Here is a 12,922-nt window from a genome sequence, read left to right on the forward strand (position 1 = left end):
TTCCCCAAAAGGGGGTCACAGACTCTCCTTACTCCTCTGATGCCCCTCGTTAGGTGGTACCACAAGTTACCTGGGGCAGGGACTTCCCGTCCCGGGGTTCAGACGGCTCCAGGCCACGTAGCCGTTGCTCTTGACCAAAGCCTCCATGCAACAACACGATTTAACTTAGCCCTACTAATTACGGCCAGTATTTAAAATCTCTCCCTCTTTTTGACTTATGTTCCCTTATATACACATTCATGTTATTTTTCTTTGCTGAACACAGCAAAAATTTGTTCTCTATCAAAGAGAGGAAACCTCCAGCAACTAGCTGTCGAAAAACATTTTTAACACTTCCCAGAGCTTTTCTGTAGTGTTTTCTCAGCGCTCCCACCCGAGTCACCAGGGTGCTCGCCGGCGCCTGGGGGAGGCGCAAGCCGGACCGCGCGCCCAGCCCTGTCCCTTCAATTACTCCAGCACTTCGCTGCCTTTGCCGCTTCCCATCGGATCCGCTTCCCACGCGGCCGCCTCCGCCGCGGGCTGGCGCTCGTCTCGGAGCGGTGTCTCCCGCTCGAGCGGACTGCGGGAACAGATTCGAGGTGGCGGGGAGCGGCCGGGGGAAAAGCCCTGCTCCGGCTTCTGCCCTGCCAGATCCAGGTCAGCACGACTCTAAGTAAAACCCCCCCAGTGAACCTCTGCGCCAGCGTTCCTTACTGGGGTTCCCCTCAGTCCCAGCAGGGTTTAGCACAGGGACACATGTATGCAGACCAAGTTATTAACCTACAACTACAGAGGAGAAAGCATCTCCATCCAGTAGAGAACGGTGCTGCCCGTCCTCCAGCCCCGGGAGCTGCTGCGCTGTTTGGCACCAGTCTGTACAGCATTATTTAAAAGAGCAGCAGAAACGTTGTGAGAAATTCTTTAAAATCTCCAGATATACTGCCACTTCATAGACAACATTGATTGCACCTTGGGAGAAAGCCTGGGCACCTCCAGCTGTACCAGAGTCCAGCATCACGAGCCCACTGAAACCCAACAGCCTTGCAGTGTTTCCAATTCAATTGTATTAATTGGAAAATTCCTCTTATTTAGTATCATTAAAAACTAGACTTTTTACTCTAGCGTACTCTAGGAAAAAACGTTTCCACCCGAGGCTGTGCTCAGTGGAGACGGTCTCTGGGGCAGCTCTGTGGGAATGTTTTTATCGTGACACAGGCAAACATCCACAAGAGCTATGATGAGATGAGTCATCCTTTACCAAGAGCTGAACTCCAGCCTCCAAAGGCTGGCGTGCTCATCTGGGACCTGCTTATTCCCATTTTAAGTCTGGCAATCGCACTTCAGCCTTTGCAAAAGCAGGATGAGTATGTGACACCAGTGAAACATGAGCTGCTTCCATCTGCTGCCCTTTCTACACAAGGTTTCTTAATTACTGGTAAGGCCCAGAGCCTCAGGCTGGGGCAAATGGGCTTCCACAGCTCTGCCGACATGGACAGGGCTGCGCTGAGCTTTCCCAGCTCAGGATCAGGCCAGAAACGTGTTTTCACGCCATGGTAGCTACAGACTGTAATTACACTTTGCAGTCACTTGCAAAATACATGCTTGGACGCCCAGATCCTCCGACAGCCCCTTTTCAAAGAAAGCAGCAGGGCAAGATTGAGAAGCTCTAGCAGCATCTACGATTTCACCAAGGGTTTGGCCCTTGCGGCTGCGTGTTCGGCGCGAGTTTGGGCATCAGGCCACCAGCCGGCCGCAGCTCCTACGCTTTCAAACGAGCGTTGCTAATCACAGCCGCTATCCGAGCACTGCTAATCGCACCAGCCAACCAAAGCCTGCTGGCAACCCACCTCCGCACGCCGGCATCGGCATATGTCATTTGCTTGCCGCTGCGCTTGCAGGGCAGAGATCTGGACAGGCTTTCTTATTCCCCAAGCAACCGCCTGTGCTTACACCTTAAGCAAGAGCGAACAAGGAGGAACGCTTCTGGGGTGCTAAAGGCGGAAACGCTCGAAGCTCGTCAGCGCGAGCATCTCAACAGCATCGTTCTCACTACTAACAGGCTGGTTCAGCACCGTTTGGTGACTGGCTTGCAGAAGCGTTCAAAACGACGCCTCCAAATTAATACAGAGCCCCAAACAGCAGATGCTGCTTTCTGCACGTTAGCAGCTGCCCAGGCCCCGATGAGTGTAAGGGTTTAAAGTGGCTCCAGCCTTGGAGCACATTTCTCCCAGGGAAGCACTCAGACCTCGACTGTTTGCAAGGTATCATTTTGTGAGTTCCAACCTTTCCCTTTTTTTCCTTCACCCTCTTCCTTTCCTTCTGAACGGCGAGTCACTCCCTGAGCGGGGCATCTCCCGTCGCCCTCCCCGTGCCTGCCGGGCACTCATCAGCCATCGCTTCTGGCGTCCCGGAGCCCTAACGGGCCTCCTGGGACGACGCACAACGTCATGCTTTTCACAAACCCAACACTCATGGAGTCGTCCAAAGAAAACCATGTGGTTTTGCAAGACGTTTACACACAACTGAAAACAAATTCATCACGGGCTTCAATGGGATTAGGGAGATTAAGCCAACATTTAATTTACTGCTGCATTAAGAGGTGGCTGAGAGCTGACGAGGGGCAAGGAAAGAAGAGGCCTGAGGCTGCTTTAGCAGCTCTGCTCTCGACTCGCGCAGCACTGGGCACGGCTGCACAACTCCGAGCTGTGGTTCCCACCCGTGAAATGGAAACGACGTCAGAGAACCATTTTGGTAAAGTGCTGCGAGACAGATGAAAAACACACCCCGAACGCCCGTGAGCCATTCCTGCACGGCAGAGCAGAGTCAATCCTCCCTACAGAACAAGCCGCATCGGAGCATACCAAAAAGCTGCTGAACTTAATTGAAGTCATACTATTGGGCTACATGACTCATCTCTGGAAAGCACCACCTCATACTGAGCCAACTTGCAGACACGTCCTCTGAAAAACTATTATCCGCTTTTATTTGTGGTCTGGAACTTGCAAAATTCTTGCAAGACTAATTCTGATAGAAATCCAGCAGGGGAAACAACTAGCTATGTAATCAGGTAACGCAAAGATGATGATTTTGCAGCAGAGCACCCACAGAATTCAGCACAGTGCAGCGTGCTGTGCCCGAGGGTTAGCTACCTACCCTGGTTTATCTTCAGCTCAAATCTGGACCGAGTGTTTCTGGAAGCTATGAGACAAGAAAATAACAGCTCGTATAATTTTATGTTTCAACACATTATCGCACTTAAAAAATAATAATAATAATAATTCTCACGTACTAATGCTCTGCTCTAGAAAGCAGCATGATTCTCTCCTCACTTCAGCTCTGCTTTGACAATGACAGATGGATGAAATCGAACGGGGAATCTTTTTCAAAGAAGGAAAAAATCCCCTGGGTAACAGCAGGACCAATCACTAGGCCTGGGTCTGACTTGCAAGAAAGTAGTAGTAAAACTAGGCTTCAAAATATCACAGTTGAAAATCAGTGGCAAATTTAGCGAGGAGGGACAACGTCGGCGCTCCCGATGCAGCCGGCAGCGAGAGCAGCAGCGTTCGGCGCTCGCGGATAGCGGGGGCTGCGGGGCGGAGGAGAGGGTGCCGCGGGAGCTCGGCCGCGGGCTCGAAACCGCAGAGCGAGATAAATCCGGGCTGCAGGTCCAAGGGCCGGGACGCACGCCACAGCGCGTTAACAAACACCCCCACAACGGCCCGCAATCGCCCCATTTTAGAGCGCCTCCCATTAAAACAAAAACCTTTTACATCCTCCTCTTCTTGGCTTTTATCAGGGCAAGACAAGGCAATCCTGCAGCAGGCCTACCAGCGGAGCTTCCCTCTGCTGTATCCGAGCCGCTGCAATCCCGAGAAACGTGGGCCAATAAAACCAAGATCTACCCAAATAGCCAGTTCTGCCAGCTTCCAAACCAGCATCGGCACTGGGGCTTGCTTGCACGGAAACACCACCAGGACGTGCCACCAAAACCAGGGTCCTACTGCGCAATGGGACGTGCTCAGAAACACGGCACCTGCTGAGCGGAGCATTGCATGGTCCCAAGGGAACAGAAAGCTGCACCTGTCCCCTTCCACTGGGATGCAGAGGGAAACAATTTGTCCTTGGCAGAGCCAGGAGCTGAATGCAGATCTCCCCAGCCTCAGCCCACGGCCGTGACCATGGCTCTGAGCCCAGTTAGCCCTTGGCAGAGCCCTGGCTCGGGTCGGCCGAGCCTGAACCTTTCCCAGCGCTGAAGCAAGGGCTGCATTTCGCAGAGACCTTTCCAACACCTTTGCTACACGACCCACGCACTGACGCCGAGCGAGAAAGCTGTTCGCACGTTGCTCTCACACTTGAAGGTGAGATGATGCTACGACGGCCCACGATGCAGACGGCAGCCCTGTGGGAAGCAGGACAAGGGCAAAGTTGATGAGAGACGACAAGGCAGGTGCTCTCAAAAAGCCAGCAAGTCCCATATGCAATTGCTAGGCAGAGCTGAGCACTTCAAGACTGTATCTTCATTACGCAGAGCTGCTGAGGAGGGGAGGAGGCGAGAGAAACTGCCTTTGCTTTTATTAGCAGATGCTTACTGCATGACCTCAGCATCTCCCAAGCCTACAAAGAAGCCGCACAGAAAAACATGGCAGTAATATTTTTCAGACTCTCTGAGGAGCAAGTCTGTGAGGACACACACTTGCCAAAATAAATGTGTTAAAATGTTTTTAGCTGAAAAGAAACAGCTTTTAGCAAAGGATCCTGCTCGTGGACAAAGGAAGGAGCTCTCTGGCTCTATGGTCCTCCTACAAAAGGTCTGTTTGTATCACAGGAAACCATTTCCAGTAGACTCTCCCTTGCAAGGACTGTGTGAACCTTTTTGGTTTCGCATTAGTCAGGACTGAAGGTCAGGAAGGCAATAGTATGCGCACTAGGAGCCTAGGGTTGGCCAGGTAGAGGTGGTTTCTATCAGCTCAGATGAGGCAGGTGAGTGCCCTGGGACATGGAAGAGCAAGGTTTTAGACCCACTTCCCCAGGGGCATCCTGCAAAGTAACCACATGCATTTTCAAGACACAATTTCCTTACACAGGCTTCTAAATCCATTTTATAGCAACACTTGAAGCGTGTACAATGGATACACAACAGCAGTAAAAAAATAACGGCTGGAGTGCAATTACGGAGAGCACATTGGCAACGAATAAAATAGTCCTTGTAAAACCAACCTTTCAGGAGGCGGGATCCCGTAACTACCTTCTCACCAGAACCGCTGCCTGCAGACACTCCAGGGCTTAATCGTTAGAGACTTTAATTGCTTGTCATTTCCACACATGGCTGGATCTGCTTCCCGGGCTGAGCTGCCATCCCCAGAGGCTGGGGGACAGATCAGCATGAAGCCTGCATCATGCTGGAGAATCTTTGCAAATCAAATAAAAGGTTTCCACTTATTACCCTTCCCTCCTCCAGGACTGCAAGGGGAACCCTCTTCCTGATAAGCTGTGCTAGGGCTTGTGCGGTCCTACCTTTTGCAAGAGCTGGGTTGCATTGGCAGGACCAAAATGTCTCATTTCTAGCGTTATCTTCACTGCTACTTCCCCGCTGCAGTGAGGTCCAGTTAGGCAAATAGATTCAATCATGCAATCTAGACAAAACTCTAGCTTTAATTCTGAACTGCTGAAGCAAGCGTGGAGGTTTTGGACAGAGTTTCTGACCAGTGAAGGAAACAGGCTGCGAGTGAAGAGATTTAAGCCTTGACATGACCCTGGGCAAGTCACTTCCCCTGTCCACAGCTGGGCTCCCCAGACCACTGCTTCATCTCTGTTGGTCGGGTGGGAAATGTCTTTGCAGCAGTGACCTCGGTAGGGAAGTCCCTGCGGTGGACCCACCTCGAGGGATGCCCAGGCTTAGGTGAACAGTGCAAAACCAGAAACGTTCAGACCAGCTGAGCTCTGCACTGGAGCACGGTCAGCACCTCCCACCAGCCTCTGGACAACCTGGGCGAGGGGCCACCAGCGAAGGCGCCGGCTGCCATCAGCGCACCGAGCTCAAGCCCGGCGCGCAGCAAGTCAGCAGGGGCCAAAACGCCAGGGACCATAACGCTGCAGACCTCGCTTTTAGCGTCTGAAAAGTTGACGCGGGAAAACGGAGCGATACCAAGGCTCACCAGCACAGGTTTTGCAGATGAGGCAGGGAGACACAAAAGTCTCCTTTGGGCCAAATCCTCACGGATGGGAGCAGCCTGGTAGCTGATCCTACAGCTGGCTTGATTCAGACCAGCCCGACGGCGCAGGACAGCTAATCTGTGGGCAAGGCTTCCTGCCCGCGGTCCGATTCCTCTCGACGGGGATAAGAGCGCACACTGAACCCTGCCCCCTGCTCAGAGGGGCGAACAGCCAGACCCGGCGCCACGTTTGCATCGATTTGTTCCAACGCGAGGGGTAAACGCAGCCCGGGGCGACAGGACTGACCTGGCCGCGTTTGCTTCGAGGTAGCGTTCACGCGACTTGTTTTTTCCTGCAACCGCAGCCTGCGGAGAGTCAAGTCGCGCAGCCGCCCGCGGCGAAACGCGGCTCTGCGGCCGCCTCCAAGGGGGACCCGGCCTCAGCTCCCAGCCAGGGCAACAGCCGCTTCCCGCCTGCTTTCCCTGCGGCAGGGCCAAAGCCCCGTAGCTTCTCCAACAGGAAACATTTGCTTGACAAACCAACCTTTGCGCCCCGCTCCTTTGCACCATTCGCAGATGTTTTAAAATATATTTTATTAACTGCAGTGTCTTCTGCAGAAAGTTCACTTCAGCGGTTCAATTCCTACGTAAAGATTTAGGCAGATGAAGAGCCTCGGTAAAAGGCCTTTGAACACGCTAGCTCCTTCCCCTTTTCAGATGCTGCGCACGCATTAAAAATGCATGGCGGCGGCACGGGCCAATGCTGCTCAGCTTCCTGCTTTGCTTGCAAAGCTCCGCTTCCAGGAAAAACACGCATCTCGGGGAGATGAAGAACATCCCATCCCCACCACCACCCCCGCGGAGCTGCTCCCATGGGGTGCAACGACGGCCGGAGCCCAGCGGACGCCGAAGCGGAGCCCGGCCAGCACCGGCGTAGGAAAGGCTCAAAAAGGAAACCTTCACGGGGGGGAAAAAAACCTGGTTTATTGGGACCTGCAGCAAAAATCCTTGGGGCCCTCCACGGAGCTAACGTTCCCCTCGAGGGCGCTCGGAGAGGGTAGGAAAGCGCCCGCCGCAGAGCGCGGGACAGCCTCCCCGCCGCGTCCCTACCAGGCGACCGACCGCGCTGTTTCCGTCCGCTGCAAGCTCCTCGCGCCTCCCTTGGAAGCGTTCGGTGCCAGCCACGCTGAGAAACCGCACAGCGGAGCGCGCGGGCCGGGCGTCGGGCCTGCAGTGGAAAATCCCCGTTTCCCAGACGTGAAATAAAGCCTCCTTGTCCGGAGGCTGCCGAGGACGGGCACGGAGCAGGGCACGGAGCCACCCGCGCCGCTCTCAAAAGGCGAGGGCCGGGGCCCCGCTCCAGCGTCCCCACCGTCCCCGGGACGTTGTTCTTGACGCACGAGGACTCGCAGCTTGACCAGAGGGTGTTTAGCACGGAAAGACACCTAAAGAAGGGAGAAGAGACGAGCAAGGCAACCTGCGCGTGTTCGGACACCAGAACGGAGAGAAACAGGAAAACAAGAAAAATCTCCTCCCTCCCCAGGCCACGAGAGCACGACGGCGATCTTTCCTCTGACCCCAAGTACAGCTCCGCCGCGCTGCCCTCAAAGCGACGCGTGGATTAAAAACTACAGGAAAGGGGTATTAGTGTGCCGCTGCACAACCCGGGCTCCTAACCGGGATCGAACCCCAGCGCTGCCCAAGGCTGCACACCCCCACGGGACCAGGCAGATCTCGGGGCAAACAAGCCAGGGGAACCCAGGGATGACGTGCATCCCCATTTTTGACAGAGGAGAAAAAGATGCGTAAAACTAAGGGATTTGCCCAGGGCCAGGTACAGTGCTCGGGAGCAGAGCTGGGATCAGAACGCAGCTTCATGCATCCTTCAGTGCATTTCCCTAACCACAAAATCATCTTTCCTCTGAACGACTGAAATTAAAGAGAGAAAATGCAGTTTTTTGCAGGACGCACCAATAAGCCAGAGGCTTGTTTTGCATGCAAAACTATCTGGAAAAAAAAAACATATACATACATATATATATATTGACTTTGTCACTGTGGCATGCAATGGTCTGAAAGCAGCCTGGAGCGACCTGCCCGGCAGCGAGCCGGTGCGCAGCCCTCAGTGGGTGGTGGTCTTGGCGACCGTGTGTTTCCTCAACTAGCAGAGCTGGGAAACGTGGGAGAGGGACAGCAACTGAGCTGTTTGCACAAACAGCCTCGTGCAACAGATAAATCCATTTTGATTCTAGCAATCAATAGAGGCAGCCGCCTGCTAGGTGCTAAGTCAATGCTACAACACGCTGAAGGCTGACGCTGTTTTCCGAAGGAGATCCAAAACCCTCATCTGAAATTATAACAGAACAGCAGGAGAAAATCCCTAGCACGGGCTGCAGCTACAGCTGCAATACATTAAGTCCAGCCTTCGCAGCGTCCTGCAAACAAAACATTGCATTCAAGATCGTTTTTTGCCATGTTTTTGCTATTTGTAGCTTGCTCCTTGGAAGAAATGCTCCATCATCCCAACACAGCTATCCTGACAGCTATCTGATTTACCCTGTGAAACAAGGCTTCTCATATGCAGAAATTATTAGACAGAAAGACTACTGTTTTTCCCACTGAATAACACGTAAGAGTCATTTTTATTTTTCTATCCTACATGCTGTGGAACATATTTAAGGACAAGTAAGAGACTTGGGGTTTTATTTTATTCTTAATTTGTGCGTTCCTGAAGCCCTAGACCTAAAACACAGGTGGAGCAGTGCCACGTTCGTGCCACAGGACTGAAGCCCGCACAGCCCAGCTCCCATCCTAACCCAACTGATGCTGCTGCTGCAAAAAAGAACCGAGCAAAAAACCCAGCAGCAGCGGGCGAACGAGGGCTCGCTCGCCCGGGGCCAGCGGCGATGGGATGCAACACCGCTGTGGGGCTACTTTCAAGCTAACGGGAGCAACAGCGTTTGCTGTTTGTGCTAGGGCAGCCAACGGGGAGGAGGAGCAGGGTTAATACGGAGGGAAAACCCGGAGGGATAAGCAAACACCCACTAAGCTCCGTGCTACTCCTGTGCAATTACGGTGCCAAAGGCTTCCAAGATGAGGGACTTCAGTTGGGAGCTGTAAATGCTGCTTGTAAAAAAATAAGTGGAGAAAAATCAGCATATCCACAAGGAAAGAAATGTCGCAGACCGCACGCCTGCCTGCCCCTGCGTCCAGCTACCCACCACCATCCCACCCGGGACGCAGCCGCAAACCAGCGCTGTGCTACGCCCTGACCGGAACAGCAGCAGGACGAGCTTGCGGAGGAAAGCAAGCGCGTCTGGCAGCTGGCAGGGAAAACCAACACACGCACACCGGAGGAAAAGCGCTTCGGCCCGAGAACTTCTCCCAGTAACATCAGCTGTTTTAGTGATGAGGTATCACCAGACTAATACCAAAAATACACACAAGTAAGAAAATCAGTTGCAAAAATCTGGTGGATAACAGCTCTGTTTAATAGGGTCGTTCGCGCCGCGTTGGTTTTTCAAGCCCATCGCTATCGTTCCTCCCATGGGCAAAGGAGGAGTCGCCAGAGCAAACGAAGGCATGAACTGCGCTTGCAAACTATCCCCGAGCTGCTAGGAAGGTGCTTCTACAAGCACCTACGCCCCAAAAGCAGTGCCCTCGATGGCTGATTATCCCCAATATAACAACCCCAGCCACACTAACAAGAATCAGATGGGACTAAATACTAGGGAGAGAGAGAAACGTTGATCTGAAGCATCATATTCCAAGGATCTTACCTAATTCCTTTGGTCTGGGCAATACTGTGGAAGGAGAGTCTGGATACCGCAGATATCACCTGGGAACGAGAGAAAAGAGAAAACCGTGGTGTGCTTATTGAAAACAGAGGCAGCGTCGGTGGCAAGGCGGCGACCCGCGGCTCGGGGTTTGCACCCGGACTTTCCGCTCCCGCAGACGTCCGCCAAAACCGGCGCGCCCCGCTCCCGGGACGTCGGCGCTCGCGCCCGCAGCCGCGGGAAACTCCGCCGCGCGGCTCGCCGAACAGCCCCAGATCCGCTCCAGCGGGCTTTGTGCAGGACCGAAAACTGCCTTGCTTTGTATTTTATTACAAAGGTTTATAACTCCTTTGCTCTTTCTCCTCGCGAGAGGATCTTATTGAGGATCTTTTAACTTTTTGCCTTTCAATAACGATACATCATCTGTCTGTTAGAGGCGAGCACAGACTGGTTTTTTTTTTTTCTGGTGGAGAACAGCCAAAAGTGGTCCAAAAGAGAAATATTTTCACCAGCATGAGTATTTTCAGAGCGGAGCTGAGACTTAGCCCGTAAGCGTCCACAAAACGCTCTCGGACTCGTCGGGGGAAGAGCTCGGCCGACAGCAAACACCACCTGGAAACGAGTCCACCCAGCGCAGAAGGGGATACGGAGCGCCAGCTGGCAGCCCCGACGCGGCTCGCGCTGCACGTCTCCCAAAATAGTCCAAGGGAAGTCCTAGACTGACTGAATCAGACTCTTCCGTGGTCTATTATTAGACTTATAAAGCATAAAAATCAGTTTATGAATCAGTTATACCGCAGGGTTTGACTTCCAGGGAAACTTAAGAGAAAAGCACGCTGTTCTCCCCGCCAACAATTTTCGCTTTGTTCTTCTGCGAACCCCCCGAATCTGTGAACATCCTGGCACATCAAAGCCCGGTTCGAACAGCGAACCAGAGGCACAAACTCGGGTGTCTACAATTAGGCTCCCAAACTCACGTTCAGGTACTTGAGTAAAAATAACTTTCTTTTTTCCTTTTTTCCCCCCCCCCCTCTTTTTTTAGGAGAGACCAGGTACAAAGAGCCTCCACAACTTCTGAAAACAACCCTGAACAGCAGCCCCAAGCTCCAGGCTTCCGCCTTCCAGCAGCAGCTCCGGGCAGCGGCGAGCCGGAGCAGCGATGCCCGCGCCGGCGGGAGGCTCCCGCGCTCGAGGCCGCCAGCCCCCGGCCGGGGAAGCGTTTAAGCGTGCATTTAAGCATAAGTAATCCTCTCAATTTCAACAGGATTAAACAACATTCTTAAAACTAAGTAAATCCTTAAGCGTTTGCTAAACTGTGTCTCATTTTCCCTATGAAACAGCTTCTTATTTGCTGAGCGGCGCTGCTTCCTGCCGCTCCCGGCTGTAATTTCCCTCGGGGCCGGGCAGAAAGGGCTGCTTTATGCACGGAGGCAGCAGTTGGCACAGCGGGTCCCTGATCTCATCCGAGGCCTTCGGTTGGTTCTGCGGCACAAGGACACGTTAACACCGCTCATAAAGGGATGGCACAAGCGCAATCGCAGTTCGCTGGTTATTTATACCTCACCCACCTTCTGCTGCAGCCTGGAAATGCCGAAGCCGCTCGTCCTTCCACAGGGCAGAGAGTAAAACCAAAGAAAAGGATTTCTTGCCACAGGGTATCAGTTAAATTCTGATTTACCTTCAGTATTGCTTAAGTGCAGTCCTTTGGGCTTCCACTACCTAAAGCCAAAAATCGTGAAGCGGGCACAGCCGGGGCCACCGCATCTTCCAAGCGCTACTGGAGCGTGCGCAGGAAATCACGAGCAACCGCTCCCGAATCTGCTGGTCCCCTGGACCACGCTCTGACGATCGAAGCCGCTCCAGAGCCCGCCTGCTGCTCACAGCGGGCCCCAGCCGGCGCACGGGTCTCGCCGGGTGCGCAAACCGAGCTATAAAAGTTTGGGACGCAGGCGCACGTACAGATAAGACTTTTTCTGCATTTGAAGGGTTACTGGGACGTTCCTGGTGGTTCTTCACCGCGCGTGGTGAGGGACGCTGCTTGCACTCCTGACGGTCCAACTCGCCGTGTATTTTTGACACATCAGCTAGATCAAATTCATCTAGTCGACCATTTACCAACCGGAATGTTGGAAAAAAGTCTGTACGGTATGAGCGGATCGTTGTGAACCAGGAAGGCGACAAGAGGGCCAAGGTACCGAAGCCATGATTTTGGAGGGTAAGCACCAGAGGTCGCAAAGGGGCCCTGATTTTCCAAAGACAGCAAGTCCTGCGGCTCCCCCCAAAAATGAGGGGTCTCAAATTGGGTTCCTCATATTCACTGGCCCCTTTGCAAGAGTCCTGGGATTTTTACAAACAAAAAGCCCCCAAAATCAACAGCGAAAAACCTCCACGCTACCGCAAGAAAACCACCAATTTTCCTCTTCCTTAATGCCACAGCTTTCTTTTAGGAACTAAAGATTTAAAAATAAACTAAAACAAAACAAAAATAATTTATTACGCTTGCCAGTCTTCTATTTCCTCCATCATTTGTTTATTTCTGGCAATATCTCTGCGCATCTAGAAAACTCTAAAATAAACTCTCTCGTTTTCCAAAAAAACAAACAAACCCAGCTGGGCTGGAATACGCTTTGCATACCAGAAACTCCTCAACCTTGCTGCACGCTACGAGCGTGCCTGGAGAGTCGGTGCGATTTCCATGCGTTCCCACCAGGCTTGCAGGTCACGCCGAGAGACTTGGCGAGGCGGCACGTTTCCCGGAACAAGTGAGTATTTGCTTCCAAGCAAATTAGGATCTCGGCTGAGCAGCGATGCGCCTGAATGGAAACCTCGATCTCGCCCCGTCTCTGCACACATCCTTCTTGGGTGGCAAGTTTAATTAACACGTAAAAAGTCACCAGTGGGAAGCATCAGGCTCCGGGAGAACACCCCGTCTCCGACTTTGCAATCGCAGAACTCTTTGCACATACCGGTGTGCCAGCCCTGCATTTCCTCCCCCAGGTGCGCTGCTGCACGGGG

General features: G+C 53.0%; 1 protein-coding gene across 2 annotated transcripts in view; it reads right to left on the bottom strand.

Moving 5' to 3' along the window:
• Positions 1–12,922, bottom strand: part of VAV2 (vav guanine nucleotide exchange factor 2) — a 141,849-nt gene that overhangs the window by 42,512 nt on the left and 86,415 nt on the right. For both annotated transcript variants that reach the window (XM_062590651.1, XM_062590652.1), the window contains exon 3: positions 9,911–9,969. In XM_062590651.1, coding sequence (XP_062446635.1) covers positions 9,911–9,969 — 59 coding nt within the window. The remainder of the gene's footprint in view (positions 1–9,910; positions 9,970–12,922) is intronic.

The sequence above is a fragment of the Rhea pennata genome, chromosome 18 (genome assembly GCF_028389875.1).
Source record: "Rhea pennata isolate bPtePen1 chromosome 18, bPtePen1.pri, whole genome shotgun sequence".
In the NCBI taxonomy this organism is placed as follows: domain Eukaryota; kingdom Metazoa; phylum Chordata; class Aves; order Rheiformes; family Rheidae; genus Rhea; species Rhea pennata.